The sequence below is a fragment of the Galleria mellonella genome, unplaced genomic scaffold, assembly GCF_026898425.1.
Source record: "Galleria mellonella isolate WM207_F2 unplaced genomic scaffold, CSIRO_AGI_GalMel_v1 utg171, whole genome shotgun sequence".
Classification (NCBI taxonomy): Eukaryota; Metazoa; Arthropoda; class Insecta; order Lepidoptera; family Pyralidae; genus Galleria; species Galleria mellonella.
The window spans coordinates 5,991,539-6,010,507 of record NW_026442014.1 but is presented as its reverse complement, the minus strand read 5'-3'; the positions used below and the strand labels follow the sequence as shown (position 1 = coordinate 6,010,507).

Here is an 18,969-nt window from a genome sequence, read left to right as displayed (position 1 = left end):
TATAGATAAATACATACGCATTAGGTAAAAACAAGTACCTAATGTTTAGTTAATAAACGTCATTTATAGGGGGAAAAGTGATTGTTAGTAATGAGATTTAACAGCTCCTTTGCTAGCAATACATCCTATTAGGTCGACTTCCACGCGGTTCCCCCTGGAATCCATAGTGATTAATTGTTGTTCAATTGGTCACTATGGGCCAACTGACCTGCCTTCATCCTCACCTGTCATCCTTCACTGATACCCCGGCAGCGTATATCGATAGCGCAGGCGAGGGTCCATCTTCACCCATTAAAAAAAATTAATAGTTTGTTATGTTACTATTAAGGGACGTCTTCTTTATTTGATTTTAGCGTTCCTTCACAAGAAATGAATATATATTTAGTTATTTATCAATTGATGTTAAATTAATATGAGAATAACATTTGGCAAGTCGTAACTAATAATCTTATCGCAACATGATTAAAATACGATAAACATGTTATTTATTCGGTAAACATGGTTCAAAAACCAATGAATAGTATTAATTCGTTAAGATTTCCATTCAAACTATACATTCAGTTTGTGTTCGGTAGTTTTTTTTTGATGGGTGAAATGGGTGGGGAATGGCAACCCCGCCTGCGCTAACGGGATACGCTGGCGGAGCACCAGTGAAGGGTGATTGATGTGAATGAAAACGGGCCAGTTAGCCCATCATGATGAATTCATCAGGAATTAACCATGATAGTTTCCAAGGGGAACCGCGAGGAGGTCGACCTGGTTCGATATATTGTTAGCAATGGGATTCTTAATCTCCATTACTAACAATCCCTTTCCCCCTGTGTTCGGTAGTAAGGTAGTACCTACCTAGCTGCGTGACATTTCACATGACTGTATGCATTGTCTTGTCAGGCGATAGTATAAACTCAATCAAGCGTTTTACTCACAAGAATCGGTATATAAAATATTTAATAGGTTGAATTAGGATATAACCTACCAATGTACTAAATTTCATTCAAATTTGCTGAGCAATGTGCCAAGTTTGTTTCATTAATATGTGGAGGAATCGAAAGAGGTCTTTAAGAAATTTTCTGAAAGAAAACAGTTACTTACTTAAATCTATTGTGTGACAACACAGCCCTCAGTAGGTATGCCAGTTCCATTCCCAGTTAGGTACTGTACCGATGAGCTAGACTTATTTTTATCGTTATTGATTGTTTTTATTTTAATTCATTCATTCTTTAATCCCTTCTGTCCAAAGGTTGTTCAGAAGAGATTGCTTAGCAACAAGACAGTCTTTTGTACTACACTGTGCTTATCAAAAATCCTTCAACAGGTTTTGTAATATTGATGCAATAGTGTTAAATAAATAAATAGTTATAGTGGGTAGGTACTCCTTATCAAGCGTAATACTCGCAACTAATGTGTCAAGACCATTGATTACCAGTTGATCCGAGGTATCAACCTAATTACTACGATTCAGATGGATCACACAGTTTCGCGCGACAATCATTCGGGGACCGACGCCGGTCGCGCACTCCGCGGTCAGTTACGTTCGTTGACAGATATATGTGTACAAACTATCTTATGACTTTGTGTTTGATTTAGTTTTATTATAGTGTTATTTACAAAATATGGAGCTCTTTGATATATTTTTGCAAGCTGGATTGACAACGTCGGTATTGGTGGTGTATCTGATATTCTTTAAGAAACGACAAGCTCATAATAAATTAAATTACACTCAGGCTGGTTAGTATATCCTTAGTTAATAACTTAGAATCATACGAAATAATGTTTAGTTTAAATTATTTATATAAATCTTTTATCTACTAAATTCTATAATGTCAATATGTTACCGATATATTAACAGGAATATCTATCTACCTACGATAATTCGGTATAATATGTAAGATCAAAGGTGAAAGATTTATTTTTATTTATTCAGTCATTAACTGTCCACAATTGGACATAGGTCTCACCAGTAATTGGTATGCGTTAGGCTTTAGTGATGTTTTAAGAGGCACGCTGCTGCCGACCATTAAAGAGTAAGGTGAAAGATACGATCTATTAATTAAGAAGATTGGTGGTGTAAAAAATTTCGCACAATACATGTGCTAATGGTTCTTATTTTTTGTATGATAATGGAATGGTAACCCCGTCTGCGCTATCGGTATACGCTGACGAGGCACCAGTGAGGGATGTTAGATGAGCATGAAAGCGACTCAATTAGTTCATCGTGACGAATGCAACAAGTATTAATCACAGTGGTTTCTAGGGGGAACCGCACGGAAGTCACCTTAACAGGGCTTGCTCCACATTACTAACAATCCCTTTTCCCCCATGTGATATATAAAAACCATTTAATATGCCTATATTAGTTGTTTATACTCATAGTAGGAGCTTTGTTTAATTTTTTTTAAATGACGAAAATGGAATGATGACCCTGACTGCACTCTCGGTATATGTTAGCGGGGTACCAGTGAGTAATATTTTTGATGATAAGTAAAAATGGCAATAAAGACAGAAATTCACCAGGATGGTTTTCAGATAGGAAGGCGCATGTAGGTCGATCTGAAAGAGTATATTGCTAACAAGAGAAACCAACTTTCATTACTATTTCATTACCAATAAGATCCCTCCCACCAGCTTTTCTTAGTTTGGGATTATTTTTTGTTAATATTTGTTTTTAGTTGGTTTTTATATATATACATTTTGTTCTACAAGAAAGCGAATTTAGCGTTATGCACATTGCACAGATTTTGGTTCGTAAGAAAAGTTCTGCAGAAAGTTTCCGCAAAAAAAGTTTCTTCGGTCGGCACAAATTGAACATGGAATTAAATGTTGAGTAAACTCTAACTAGCGGGAGACTTTGCACAAAAGTCAAAGTACAAAGGAATAACACCTTAGTCCTCAGAAATGGAAACGCATGGAAGTATGATGGGCGAAACAGTATACTCTGTAATGTCCATGGTATTGCTCATCTGCACCATCTATAGGCGACGGTTACCACTTTCCATCAAGTGGACCGTCAGCCATTCTAAGTTGCATAAAAAAATCTTAACTAATCGGTAGAAATAAATTCTAACTAATTGGTACTGTGTATCGAACTGTACAGATACTACAGTCGGTATTGTTTATTATTATAATACCACAGCATTATTAGAACTGCGATAATACACTAAATTAGGGGCTCTCAAAGTGTACAAAAGTATAGGAGGACGCCGTGAGACACTCTTGTTTAAGAAATGGAATTCGCCGTTACAAAATAAACATTGCCCACTGAAAACTAAACAATTTGAATCTGTCTCTGCACAATTTGAAGTTATTAGAGAAGATTACGGCGTTCAGAAAAATCTATTTAATTTATTAAAAGTTATGAAAACTTAGCTTCATATTGCGAATATTTTATTTTTGCCCATCTACGTAGTATCTTTGTACCTTCTTTCGAGTACTAATGACCACTGAGCGCCGAGACACAATATTAAACCTGTAAGTGCACGCAATTACAGATTTAATATTGTTTTATACGTAGTGAAAAAGTTTGGGAACCCCTGACTTAACATAATATATACGAGTTAATAGGTACTAACAATATTTAACTATAAACAAAGTTACAAAAATATTTAACTCCGTTGTTTATTTTAGGATGGAACTATCCACTTAAACGGTGGCTATCACGGTACTATGCCGTGGGTCGCTGGAAGGCCCAGTGCGTGCTTGTGCCTACAAGTGAACTGCCTCGCGCTGACTTGCACGACGGATGGGACTCTATCGACGTGCGCGCCACCAGCACGGATGGCGCTGCCGTGCTGCTGGGAATACGCAAACTGTGCGGCAGGCGACCCACCGCAGAAGTGACGGTGTACGTCAAGTTAACAGATGGATCCAGTTATAGATTACCAAGTATGTTTTGTCAATTACAGTAAGTAATATGTTTAAATTTGTGTTAGGTATGAACAAGATCCATTGTTTAACCTTTTGAAGGAAGAATCGTGCGTACTATTACTAATTCAATGAATAATATTGATTCGCCTGTATCCTCAAAAGATTGTAAGTTTAATTCTAAAGGAAGCCAAAATTTTGATATTTTTTATTTATTATGTTAATACTTACTATGAGGAGAGAATACTGATTTTTTATCTTTAATGCATTTATTTATCTGTGGCGTAACAACATTTAAGGCCAAAAAGGCAGCACTGTAGGACTCAATCGCTTGTTATAGGACATCCAGACACTATAACATGTCACTGGGAGGACACTGAAGGTGCTTGGAGCGCAGGTGGACTGAAGATCCAGATCCTGGAGCCTGAGACACGGCTGAGGATTATATTCAACGGACTCTTGACTTCAGTCGAAGACGGCATAACACATCATGTTAACTTTAATTTTATGTAAGTACGTAGACTATTTTTTATTATCTATTTTTGAGTATGGAAATCCGCTTGACCGTTCAACATATACATATATATGCATAAATATCACAAAAATGTTATTTCCTTGACACTGTTAAGGGTTAAGATGACAGTGATTTTCTGCTTTGCCCTTCAATTCAAAATAGCAACGTGCTTATTTGTCGTTTCAAGGTAGAAGTAGTTAAGATGGTGGTAGGTACCCATCGACAATAATTACACAAAACATTGATACATTTGGCACTACATATAGATATATAGGCATATAAATTCTAATTAGTCTGCTCTACTAAATATAGACGAGAAGAAAAAGTGTCAATCAAGGTCTCATTTAATTTAACAAACTGCATATAATTTACATGCAGGAATACGCATCAGCGTAGCCTCCTTATTATACAAACCTTTAATTAATTTTTGCAACCCATTAAGGGATGTAGTGTATGGATTCTTCTTGTATTTGTATCTACCGTCATATCTATGATCATTTTATACTAACAGTGTAAGATTCCTCGCTTACATCTTTACGAGTCATTTACCTGGTTTTTTGTTATTTTTTTTAAGATCTAGATAGGTAAGTATATATTTTCTATACATGTAATCTAACTATAGCAGTTAAAACCTGTTAGGTTGATATTGTTAATTTTATTTGTGGAGAAACTTCAGTCTCTTCCTCATTAATTCTAATTGCGCATATAGTGACTTCATAAAAACAAGGAAAGGGATATTTCCTTCCCTATTGTAGAGTTATGATAAACTTTCATAAACATAGCTTTACTTGTATTGTGGTCATCTCCTTAACGTAACGTAACGTCCTTAATGTAAGTGAATGTTTGTGTGCCCAAATAAAGTTCAATCTTCCATATTATCATATCAGGTTTAATTTTTCATAAGGCCATTCAAAACATTGAAACGAATAATACTGATTTCGTTCTCAAGTGTTCGTCTGGCGATGTTATGATAAACCAGATTATCATCCTAAGCAACAAGGTGTTTGTGTTCTTATCTACCGTTTATTTCATTTTGAGTGAATTATATGCCGATTTATCAAATTTTTTATTAATTTATCGCTATTAGACGCACGCATATCTACTAATTTAATGTTCGTAGGTATAAAATTGCAAGAATTTTACTAAGTTCGTCCAACGCATGATTACGAAACGTGTTTAAATATATTAATACTCGTAGATCTCAGTGAATATTGATTTGTTTCAGATGGAGATCTGCCACAAACGTATTGCGACACCCTGAGGACTGGAGCACTGAACTTGCAGCGGAATGTTTGGCCCAGGAGCAGTGGCGAGATAGCAAATGGCCATATTTATTGTACGTTTCTTACGTTTATTTAATTTGTTTTATATACTTGTATTTATTATATATAACTAGACTAAGGAAAAAAATTAATGTACTTATTATTCTTTCGTTTTGTTTTTAAGCAGAAGCCTTCTTGTTCCTCATCATAAAATTCCTGTTGTGGACGACAGTCCAGTTCAAATGCTTTAAACATTAAGCATTTACATCTTAAGTTTATTTTTTACCAGTTATTTACTGTTATGTTATACGATTTCAGAAGTAGGAAAACCAGTGAAAAAGACTTCTAGATACCGTATCAAGACAAAATGTACAACAGATTTAAAATAAAAATATATACTTTCTCAACTTTCCCCTTATTTGTACACCTTTATGGCCCGAATTTCTTAAATTCCTTTCTTATTACTTGTGTAGGGTATAAAAGGAATCTACTGTCTAAATTAGATATTTCTATCTTAAATAGTTTCGGCTGTGCAATGATGAGTCAGGACATTTCACTTTACTTCATCTTTTTTTAACATACTTTGGGATTGAATTTTGAAAATGCTGAAATTTCCATTATTTTTATTTCAGAGTATTTATGGTAAATATTAATTATTTATCGATTGAAAACAACTAATTTTAAATTTCACCCTTATATTTAAACTTTTAGGAGTTGAATTAAAAAAATGTCCTTTCTTATTACTGGTGTAGGGCATAAAAGAAACCTACTGTCAAAATTTGGTAATTGTAACTTTCACAGTTTCGACTATGCGTTGATGAGTCAGACAGTCAGGACTTTTCTCTTTATATATATATAGATTAAGAAGTATTTTGTATTGATTAATAATTAATGACACTTATGTAGAGGAACGTGGGAGGAGGGCGGTTGGATGCAAGATGGTGTTGTACAAGGCCGCTTTCAATCCTTCGATCAGCAAGGCATCCTGCAGAAGGACGAGTATCTCCGCCTGCGGGGAGTCAGAGAGAGAAGTTGGGCGCCCAACGGGTACGAAGGTCGGAGGCGATCTGTCACTGTCACGGCGTCATCTATGGATGGTACTTTGGTGCATCTTCGTGGACTTTCGTATAGAAATATCTTGACACAGTATGTATTATTTTTATGTTACATTTTTAACTTCTTTTTATTAAATATCAGCTGTAATCAGTGGCATTAACCATGACAATTAGGATAAAAGTAACCTTTGTTTTAATCAAGGACATACCTAGTTAATCTGTGTGTTAAACATTCAGCAGTGGTGATATATATATATATATATATATATATATATATATATATATATATATATATATATATATATATATCCAAAATATTAAATATCCAAATATCTTTATACAATTTATATAATTACACAATTAAATAATATTTTAGTGCAGGTAATTTGTTAATTTATGTTTGCAGATGCATATCAGGACACGTCAGATACCCAAATTACAAAGTGGAGAGTATAATCGACACAGACTTTGTACTGCAAGACTTTGCTGAGACTATCGCCGGGATACCGAAGGTTTACACGATAAATGTGAGCAGTAAGTTAAACGCTATTTATTACGGTCTTCAATCAACTTTATTCAATTCATCTGATCGATTAAATTGAAATATAATTCAGTCAAATTGAATGGAAAATCTGTACCTGACCTAATTTTACTAAGTATGTTATTTCTTAATATTTATTTTTTTTTTTTTTATTTTTATTTATTTATTTAACAAAGTATGTTTGTATTAGCACAGAATTTATCATTGCCTCCTACACTAGGCTGAGCCTGTCCTGTATTATATATATACATGCATATAGATATTAAACATAGGCTTTTTAGCAGTATCACAATTGTGTAACTAATCTGTATAATACAATTATTTTATTTATTTATTTTTCTTTCTCTCACCACCAATACACATGTATAAATAAGTATTATGAATGAGTGTGTGTGCATGCGTGTGTGTGTGGTGTGTGTCTCTCTGTGTGTGTGTTTGTGTGTGTGTGTGTGTGTTTTTGTATGTATGTGACCAGTATTTTCATTTATATGATTAACAAGAGCATATTTTCAGTATCGTCATAATTCATAGATTTCAGATGTTCGCTTACTTTTGATTTTGTTTCTTTTAGGGTACAGTTCTTTAGATTGTAAATTTTGCAAAATTTATTATATATGAATGGGATCATGCAAGAAGAGAAGCGTCTGTTTTTAGTAGTAGGTGTAGGGATAAAAACGCTTGTTTGAATCCTTTTATTCAATATATGCTTAACGCATTAAGACCTTTATTAAATAAAGAAGCTGTTGAATATCTAAAAGGCTTTTTGAACATGACCTTTAATATAGAACGCTGAGCTCTTTCTAGTTTCAGCAATATGATCTTAGCAGTAGATCCCCAAACTCGGATGCAATAAGTAAGCACTGACTGACACAGCGCGACATAAACATTTCGGAGTAAGGATGGATCCATCACGTCTCTGAGGATTCTCATGGTGGGAATAAGTTTTCTTACTCTGGCAGACATATAGTCAATGTGTTGCTTGAAAGTAAGTCTCTCATCTAATACCATCCCTAGATACTTTACAGTTGGAGAGTTCTTAATAGTGTCACAGGAGCACGTGTTAGAATGGTATATCGGATTTGTAACACTAGGAGTAATAGCCATACACATGTGTATCTTGATATCTGGAACGGAGAACGGCCTTGAAGCTTTAGTTTTATAAAAGCATACATATTTCGTTTTTAAAGTATTTATTGTCAGTAAATTTTTGTTTAACCATGTAGCAACTAAAACCAAACCTCTCTCAACGTTCAAATAACATTCGTTCCAATTATTACCATGGAATATAATAGCTGTGTCATCAGCATAACAAGTAAATTTTGCGTTGATTAATGGGGTTAATAGTAAGTCATTAATATAACAAAAAAAGAGCGTAGGACCCAAGATACTACCCTGTGGTACACCAAAGCAAGTATTCTCAAAATGACTAGTGTGATCATGCACTTTAATACACTGCTTTCTATTCGTTAGGTATGAATTAAACCACAAAAGTGGTTTGCCTCTAATTCCCAAACCTTCCAATTTTCGCAAGAGTATAGGAATTGACACGGTGTCAAATGCCTTTGTCAAGTCAAGGAACACTCCGACACACAATAGAGCATTCATGTACACTTTATTATATATAAATTTAATAGTACTGTATAAATATTACATTTTGGACATAATTTTTGTATCGACTAGATTGTAGCCATTTCAAATAAAATATTTCATTAATTTTCAAATGCTTAAGTAGATTTTAATTTTATAATTTTAAAACGTTTTCTATTTTATAATATTACATTTTTAATATATCTAGATAAATTTATACAGTGTTTACTATTTTGTGTTTATTTCAGCTAAATGGCGCACCATTTGCATGGTGCTTCGCATTAACTTCGATGGCGGTAAACTGCTAAGCGGAGTCCCGTACCAGCAAGAGCTGGAGTATCGTACTTTGGTGGTCAGTATTGACGAGTCGCCCGGCTCTGGCATACTTGAACTTGGCTATGAACCTTCAGGTAAATGTTTACAGACAAAAGCCTATAGTTCTATGTATTAGTGCTTTAATGTATATGGATCATTAATTTAGAACTATAATATGACTATCTGATCTGCAAAATGCTGTTTTGCCCCCTATCACTATTTACCGGGTACAGTTACAAAATTAAACATTAAAATCATTAAAATATTAGCGTGAGCGAATATTGTGATATGGGATTTTTATACATTAAAATAAATATTTGTTTATCTTCCGCCATCACAGTGTCAGTTTAGGTTTTGTTTCAATGGGCTTAAATATATTGATAATCTCGTCTTTAGTAGCTCGTGTTATTAGTAGATATTAGTTGACGGGGCACCAGAGAGAGACGATAGATGAGGATGAATGCAGGTCAGTTAGCTGATCCTGAAGAATTCACCAAGAATTAGTCACGATGGTTTCCAGGGAGAATCACGTGGTGATCATCCTGTAAGGTATATTGCTAGCAATGGGACTGTTCGACCTCGTTACTAATAATCCATTTCCATCTTTATTATTTACTGGGTTTGTTCATTAAACAATCACTTTACCGAATGACCGCGTAGGCAACCAATCTTTATTAGTAAGCACAATTTATCATACTTTATGTGCTTTTTAGTTTCGGTATACTCCAAACATTGGTCCTTTGAATCGAATTTGTACTAGCAATTTAAATTACCCTTTATCTAAAATGTTTATTCAAAAGGAAACAAAATTTGTTATTTAATGTAACATAAAATAGGACACTTGTAAAATAATATCTTGTTCAATAATGTAGTATTATTACAGTAATAACGGAGCCCGCAGTGCGTGTGTCCCCGCCGCGCGCCCTCAGGTGGCTCAGCGCGAGCGATGCTGGCTCGGTGGGTTACTGCCTACCATTCGAGGCGCGTGCAGCCGCCTGTCCCGACTATGTCGGCGGCAAGGGTGCTTCGCTGGCGTTACTTGCTTCTGTGCAGGATGTTGAGGTGGAAATTTTTATTAAATAATCATTTTAACTTAAGAGAGATTCTTAGTAATGAAGACTCTGGTTTCTATTTACTATACTGCTATGTTAATAAGTTAACTTCCAATGTAATAATCTTATGGAAACTATCGTGGTTAATTATTAACGAATTCGATACGATAGACTAACTGGCATGATTTCATCCTTATCATCATTAGCATAGGCGGCTGCATCACTCCATCTTCATCCATTAAAATACACTTTTATATCTTATATTACGTAAGTCCGTTATATTACATTTATGATTCTAACTACTTAAATTTTTGGGTCTACAAAGCATATGCTTCACTTTCAGGGCTACAAAGTGCCACCAGGATTTTGTTTGACTGTACGAGCTTTGGAGAAACAGCTCGAAGCTAATCCGGCACTACTGGCGGCTATTCGAGAGATCGAGGCCGCTAATGAAGACTACGACGAAACAAATTTTAAAGATAAATGCTCGAAGTATGTTGGTAATTGTATGCAATCTTTAATATTCAGTTTACTAGTATCAATCCTTTATATCTATTATTCTATGTTCTAATATTAAAGAAATTTTTGAAGTGAAATGCTAATTTTGGAAAAAAGAACATAAGTTTCTGTTATAGTTACAATTTACAAAAAGTGTAATGTCTGTGGGCTATCAACTTACAAGTTGGAGAAATCACTGCGATTTTGGAAAACATTTTTTGACAATTTTGCATATAGACTTTTGAAATAAAAATATTTTTAAATTATTTTCCGTTTACATAATTATATGAAATTTAGACTGATTTTCCTTTTTTGGAAATATTTCAAATGATCGATATTTTATATTTAAGGGCCGTCGAACTATTTGTCAAAACTGAAATAATAGAAGACGTAAGAAACGAAATACTCGTTCACCTTAAAGAGCTGAGAAATGCGGCTACGCAACAAAATTTGGAACAACGATTTGCAGTCAGATCTTCAGGTGCTGCCATATATACTATTTGATCTGTTAAATTGTAGTCCTGGAATTAAAAAAATATGTACAAAAGAAATCTAAATAATTTAGAAGTATCCAAATATTTTTTGTAACTAATTTAAATTATAACAGCGGTGGGTGAAGACAGCGAGACGCTGTCGGCGGCCGGCCAGAACGAGACGATCTTGGGTTGCGTGAGCGATGAGCAGGTAGTGCGTGCGGTGCAGCAGTGCTGGGCCTCTATGTTCGCCTTTACCAGTGCCTACTACCGCAGGTACGTGGAGTTCTGTGTCGTAATGGCGTGCATGTGGGAGCGTGAAACTAACAAGCCTCTTGTGCGGCCGCAGGCAGAACGGGCAGCAGTGCGTGTGCGGCGGCGGCGTGGTGGTGCAGGCGCTGGTAGTGGCGCGCGCTGCCGGCGTCATGTTCACGCGCCACCCTGACCGCGGCGACGCCTCGCGTCTCCTCATCACCGCCAACTACGGTCTCGGCGAGGTACATAGTTAACCGGTTATGGCATTTTGGAACAATATTTGGGTCATTATTTTTTTTTAATTACTGAAATAATGTTAATAATAGTAAAAATAAAAATTGATTTTAGTAGATAAAGAGATTAGCTACATATTTGATCATACTTTTGTCTCTAATCATCAGGGACGTAACGCCATTATATCATATTGTGTATAATTTCCTACTTACGATCAAATTACGTGAAAAATTGTTTATAAAACCACAAAATCCTCATTCCTCGACCCTCTATTCGGTCATTTGTGCGCTGATCTTCCTTTGACGGAAGATTACTACTTTCTGTCGTGATTGTTATTTCGATAACCGAGGATACGCTAATAGTGGCGTTAGTCTAAATTTTTGCTCTACAAGCTCTTTTAAATTGATAGCTACTGTGTTAAAATTGATAAAGTGTCACGATCGAAGATTGGTGCAACATTAATGTTCTACTATTTCATATTGCGTATACTAATAGACAATTCAATTTATTTGCAGACGGTTGTATCGGGATCAGTAGAACCAGATACGATAATAGTGAAACGAGGTCAAGAAGATGATCTTACAATCATGAAAATTGATTTGGGATCGAAGACTCAGCGAGTGACAACCGCCAGTGATGGGGTCACCACTGAGGATGTACCAGAAACAGAACGTGGGGTGGCGTGTATATCTGAAACTGAGGCGTTAAAGTTGGCCCAGGTTGGCGTGGCCCAAGAGCAGCTGTGGGGAGCAGGCAGGGATATCGAGTGGGCTATTACCAAGGTAAGAACAACAGTTTCTAAGTATGATGGTTGTTGTTAAAGTAGATAGAAATGCTAAATTTGTTATTTCAATAGTGGTCTTTTCTCATTTTTTATATATTCTTAAGGGTTTGAGGTTAATATGAATATAATAGATAGAGCATCGAATAACTCACAGTCGTTGAGATACCTAGAGAATATTGAGCTACTGCTAAAGTGGCTTTCATTATTGTCTTGGGCACGTGGATGGGTTTTTATCATTGAATGTCAACAGTGAAGAATAATTTGTCACTCTTAACATAGCAAAGCTTATCAATCAGGTTTGGTACTGGGTCTTTATATGAAGCTCTGCATTATCTTGTTATGGAATTTTATATAATATCTAAATATAGTCAATGATTCTATGGTAAGTGGGTAGAAAGTATGGTCATTGATGTTGGCATCCTGTAAGGTGCTATGCTATTATACCCAATGCTGTTTTAGTTGTATGTCAATGATATGTTCCCCTTGAGCGAAATTAATTGTTAAATTAATAAGAGCACTGGGAATATTTATCATGTCTCTAAATAGATCCATTTTCTTCAATTTTTTTTTTATCAGTTACAGCTAGTGCCTACTTGCATTATTTACTATTTTCAGTGTACAAATAGCTAAAGTTGATAATTGGAGTTGAAATAATAAAAGAACATTGTGGTATGAAGTGAATAATTATTTAATTTCGATCAAACAATTGTGGATACAGTTACAAGCAGAATTTGTTGTGTGTGTTGCTATGTATAAAATTAAAATGTTAATGTTTATACATTTTAAATTGCCAAATGTAAAATAGAAATTAACGTTAGTTTCTAACTCTCAGAATGGTTTGTATCTACTACAAGCGCGGCCCATCACGTCCCTGGAGCGCTGGACGGAGGAGGAACTGTTGCACGAACTAGACTCACCGATCATGTCTGATGAAGATCTCATCACTTTCGCCAACACTGGTGAGGTGAGGTACTAATTACTGTTAAAAATGAGGAAGATTACTTTGGATTATCGTTTAAATAAAAAAAAAAAACTTGAAAAGACGAAGAATGTAAGAATAGCTATTCCAGAACATAAAAGCAATTATCATCAAACTCATAGGGAATAGTTACAATTGGTGTTGTATTAGTTATTTACTACAAACATTAGTTTTTGAGGAAAGCGTCTCTACTGTCTTACTATCGCTGTCTCTATGTACTTTACTTACTACATTCTGCTTGGATACAGATTGTATTTTAGTACCAAGCATACATATATATATATATAGATAAGGCAATAAGTAGATTTGTATATTATCGATAATCAACATAGGTTGTTAAGAATTTAGAATATTATGTCTAATAAAAGTTTGAAAATACAGGTATTTCCAAAGCCAGTGAGTCCGTTGAATGTCGACCTCGTCGTCAATCCTCTAACAAGTAGTATGAACACTATGGTCAGTAATAACATGGAACCATACGAAGACAGCATAATAATTACTCATAATAGGGTTACAATATCATTGTACAACGTAAGTATTTTATAAAAGTTTACAAAATTGGTGATAAAGTGTTTCTTTTTTTAATTTATTTTTGGGATCCTCATGCTGAGATAAATGATAATTAGATATTTTTAAATCACACGGCTGTTCTATTATTCTATCACCAATATTTACGCTGATTTTGTATTATATTCGCATTTCAACTGAATAACTTTTTAAACTTTCATTCTCTTTCTCACATATTTAACTCTTGTTGCCATACAGTAGTATGTATCTAATAAATTTTAATATTTATTGTTTAATCCATATTAAACCTAAGTTGCAGTCTAAAAATTTTGTATTCTTTTGATTTTGAAGTGTACTTACAGTGTACAAAAGAGTACCTATAATTACAGTCAGCATATAGGAGAGCGCCTAAAGAAATCGATATGAACATACGTATGCTCGAGATGGCTCTTCATGGAAGGAAAGTTGCCGACCAGAACATTTTAGATGTGGCATTACGACGTCGACCGCCGCATTGGACCGACATCATTGAAGTAGTGAAAGGCCTTTTAACGGTAATATTTATTTAAATAGTTGTTGAATTTTTCTCTTATTATTTAATTTTGTTGAAATGGTAACTAGTGTTACTTATATGTTTTTGTGAATAAAGATAGTTGCAATTATTTTATCACCTTTATTTATATCGGTAAAATAATTGGGTCATTATTTAATTAATTATTTGATTAGAATTATTATGTTTAATTCCGGTACTATTAGTATGTTAGTAATTACGAACACTCGAAGATTGACCACCACCATTATTACTAGAAGTTCTACAACCTTCTTATTAGCCATCAATCTCCGACTGCCATTTTACGATACGTGTTTCATCTCTAAATGAGGGATCTTCAGATAAACTACGCTATGAATTTGCAGGTAAATAGTACTTTCATACCTACTTCTTTATTATCATTATTCATTGAAAAGCAGGTATGTAGGCTCCATGTCGTAAAACATGTAAACAAAATGGCAGTCAGAGATTGGTGGCTAATATGGAAAGTTGAGGAATTTCTGGTTGTATTGTGGTTCTTCGAGTGTTAGCAGCCACACACATACTAATGGTAGTGGAATATAAAAATAATTCTAATCAAATAACTTTTTTTACTTTTAAATTACTTTTTTTTACTTAACTAGTAAAAGATCATTTAATTACTATTAATGAGTGAGTCGTAGCCTATATTATTTAGTCTATTGATAATTTTTTATAATGAATATATGCTATAAAAAATTAACCTAATGCTCTGTTTATCTTCAGTAACATATTTGTTCAAATTTCAGTGTCTAATTTCTTCTAAGTGGAATATGGAGGATAGCGTTAAAACAGCAAATGAAATGAATATAAAAATGAACAGCAATGAACCTCTGGAAATGTTCGAGACTTTGATAAAGGAATTGGACACAATGAAGCGTCTTTCCAGCAATCACAGTTTCACCAGTGCTGCTAGCACCTCTAGTCAATTCATTGCGATGTCTGTATTGTTAGAAGGCGCTTCTGGTAACTTTTTAAACTTTATCACGTTAGCAATAAGAATTAATAATTTATTAATAATGCTCATAGAAATAAAGTCTGACAAACAGTAGACTGAAGTAGAAATGAAATGTCTTATGTATGCCATTTTAGAGCATATAATATTTAAAATAAAATTATTGATTACTTATGAAATGGATAAAGCAAGAGATGTGGGTGTAGGTTTGACCTAGGCTAAAAACCTAGGTTATTTAATTACTCCTGAATTTTCTTTTTTTGATAGATTTTACAACTGAACAATGCAATGAAATAAATACATTGCTTAGCTCTGGAGACGTATTATCTGCCGAAGTGCCATTAGGTCTAGCGAAATTGGCACGCCAACTGGAGGAGTCAGGAAAACGTGACCAATTTAAGGCACAGGACCCCAAGAAAGCTCTAGATTGGCTGATGATCAATTTACCCAATATACATGTGAATGTGTTAGATTTCTTGAAAGAACACGGTCATAGAGCTATTATGGAGGTAAATAATACTAAAATTGATATAAATATTTATTTTGACAATATCGGTTCATGCAAGAATAATTTGTTGGCAACTGTGGAAGTACTTACAGTACTAACATATACCATATGCTGCCGTGTGGTCCTGGCGTAAAACGGGCCATCTCTTCCTTTCCCGTGGATGTAGTAAGAAACGACTAAGAGAACTTAATGTTCGAGGAATGGACAGAAGCGTTCCTCTTAAAATAGTACCAAAATACACACTGTGGTTGCTAAACGTGGCAACTACTGACAAAAATCCCCTAATGTTAAACTGCCATAGGGAACGGGTTATTCCTTATAACAGTTTATGGGGGAGGCCTATGTTCAGCAGTGAACAAATTACAGCTGATATGATGGTGATGACCATATGCTTAGCAGTTTTTAGAAGTGTGTTAAAACTAAAATATAGATTATAACTATATATCTAGTATGTAATATATTGTTATTTACTACAGTTTGATATGGTAACCAAACCATGGGCCTTGGTTCCTGAAGAGCTAATGAAAATTCTTCAAAACTTAAGAGCGACCGAAAAAAATCAGGAAAGGAAAACTGATTCTGAAATAATCGCAGCGCTGAGTACTCCAAAAAAATCAATTACTAGGTAAATCTATAGCTATTTGACATTCTAATTATGAATAACTAATAAATTCTTGATTATTCTTGTAGGTATTAAATTTCCATTTATTATTTTGCTGTACAATGTTGTATATGTTAGCTAGTTAATTTGTAATATGTATTTTATTTTATTTGTAGGTATATACTGTCTTGGGTACTACCACTATGTCGCCGAACAGTGCGTCACAGAGAGGGCACAAAGGCACATCTAATCCTTGGCATCCACAAATTGCGTTTAGCGGCTATCGAACTCGGCAAGGAGTTGGTGCGCCGTTGGTACTTGCCGCACCATGATCTTGTATTCTTCTTCCGAGTGAAAGAGTTGGCTGACTACATTACTAGTAGAGATCCAGCGTTACTAAGGAAGTGAGTGAATACAATAAAATTATAGTTCTTTCTTTTTGTCTAATTTTGTGTCAATGTAAGATTTGTAGGTTCTGATAATAATTACAATCGTAACAAATTGCAGAGCAATACAACGCCAACAGTATTATCCAAAATGGTGTAAGCTTAAATATGCGGAAATGAACACAGGATGGGTTCAGCCTTTACCGGTGACTTCTCCAGCAGTGACAGCTGGAGACGTAAAGCTGGAAGCTACATCGGTCTGTGGGGGAGAGGTTATAGCTAGGGCTTGCGTTGTTAAAGATATTTCTGAGGTTAGATTTTGTTTACAATGAATAATTTTATCCTTAAAAATAAAATGTCAATTGTTCTGAGCAATATTTAATTTAAATCAATTATTTAACAAGTGATTGTATATAATAATTTATACTTATTACAGATTCATCAGCTGCAACAAGGTGACGTATTGATAACGCATGCCACAGACATCGGCTGGTCGCCTTACTTCCCGCTCGTGACAGGGATCGTCACAGAGCTCGGTGGTCTCGTATCACACGGTTGGTGTATTTTCTTATTTTTTAAGATCAGCTTTGTATTTTTTGTTATATATGTTTTGTATTTTTTTATCGACATTATTAAGTATTTATTTTGATTGTTTTCCACTTAAAATTTTTATTTCTAACTACTCTCAATTATATACCTAAGTAATCTCTATTTTACCACGATCTAATAAGAACAAACGACACTAAGATAAATTATGGTTTGTGTAGACGGGACGTTTTAACTGCGAATTTTATATTATGTATATTTTGCATGCAGAAGGAAACTCAAATTTCACGCCAAAACTGTTGATAGAAATGTTTTGATATATTTACTTTAACATAATTTTAAAATTACTGTTGGATGTTACTACAATATTTGTTTTCTTGTCCTTTTTTTATTCTAATAAAAGTATACAATTTTCTAAATTATTTTTTTCTTTCTAATAAGCACTTTATATATTCGACCATTTACAACAAAAATGCACACGTATTGTGGAAGTCCTTGGGCTTATACTAGTAGTATGATAAAAAGTGAAATTTTATCTATGGAAACATACGTCCATGTGCAGACATTCATTATTGTGTTGACTAACAAACTTGTATTTTAATTTCTATTTATTTTTAATCACAGGTGCAGTTATAGCACGCGAGTACGGTTTACCCTGTATTGTAGCAGCTATGGATGCTACAGATATTTTCAAAACAGGAGACATCGTTAGACTTTCCGGCACCAAGGGTTTAATAGAAAAAGTGCAAATAGCAGATCAATGTGACGAAAGTCAAAGTTGATAAACCATGTATAGATTGGATTTAAATTATTTTAGAACGTGATGATGGGATGTTAATGTTATTGTGAACCTTATTGTGAACATATATGTTGTCTAAATAAATAAATATTATTATTATTATTATAATAGAAATGTCGCTGTGAATGTTTTAAACAAAATGTATTTTAATTTTATCTAATAATAAAAGATTTTTTAAAGTAACATAGTATATTTATTAAAAAAATCACATTTTAGAGTGTTGCTGTACTTTCATCAGATCTTCTTTATTTTTCGATTCCTTTTATATTTTTTTTTTATTAATTAGGGTTCCGTACCAAAAGTTACAAAGTGAGCTTTATAGAGCGATTCTCATCAACTATCAGGTTTTGCTGTCAGTTTGAAATTTAAAATATTGTGCGATATTGGTGGTCCATGTATTAGGCGTAACTACAGATAATATAAGCGTAACTATTCACCCCGTACGGGCGGGCGTACGTAGTAAGTAGCCTTAGGTAGTAGCCTACTTAAATATTTGGCTTTTTTTTAATGGGTGATAATGGAATGGTAACCCCGCCTGCGCTTTCGGTATACATTGGCGGGGCACCAGTAAGAGATGACAGATGAGGATAAAAGCAGGTCAGTTAGCCCATCTTGACGAATTCGACTAGAAATAAAAATGATGGTTTCCAGGGGAAACCATGTGGAGGTCGATATGATAGGGTATATTT

At 34.4% G+C, this 18,969-nt stretch overlaps 1 protein-coding gene across 1 annotated transcript; it reads left to right on the top strand.

Moving 5' to 3' along the window:
* Nucleotides 1-1,422: 1,422 nt before the first annotated feature.
* LOC113518574 (putative phosphoenolpyruvate synthase) lies at nt 1,423-18,463 on the top strand. Its single transcript, XM_026903559.3, has 23 exons — nt 1,423-1,728; nt 3,625-3,882; nt 4,202-4,370; nt 5,601-5,711; nt 6,544-6,783; nt 7,099-7,226; nt 9,069-9,230; nt 10,019-10,197; nt 10,531-10,679; nt 11,036-11,166; nt 11,293-11,434; nt 11,508-11,655; nt 12,163-12,429; nt 13,264-13,395; nt 13,792-13,941; nt 14,307-14,471; nt 15,235-15,451; nt 15,708-15,949; nt 16,425-16,573; nt 16,726-16,953; nt 17,057-17,246; nt 17,372-17,489; nt 18,106-18,463. Exons 1-23 carry the CDS (start codon nt 1,614-1,616, stop codon nt 18,261-18,263), a joined length of 3,948 nt encoding a protein of 1,315 aa, XP_026759360.2. The 5' UTR covers nt 1,423-1,613; the 3' UTR covers nt 18,264-18,463.
* Nucleotides 18,464-18,969: the final 506 nt, after the last annotated feature.

What these genes read in the sequence shown, in the direction of transcription:
- LOC113518574 (XM_026903559.3), top strand. Translation starts at nt 1,614, where the DNA reads ATGGAGCTCTTTGATATATTTTTGCAAGCTGGATTGACAACGTCGGTA. An exon ending in ACCAGTGCCTACTACCGCAG is followed by an intron (nt 11,435 to 11,507) that starts GTACGTGGAGTT and finishes GTGCGGCCGCAG; the next exon opens with GCAGAACGGGCAGCAGTGCG. An exon ending in TCGAGTGGGCTATTACCAAG is followed by an intron (nt 12,430 to 13,263) that starts GTAAGAACAACA and finishes TCTAACTCTCAG; the next exon opens with AATGGTTTGTATCTACTACA.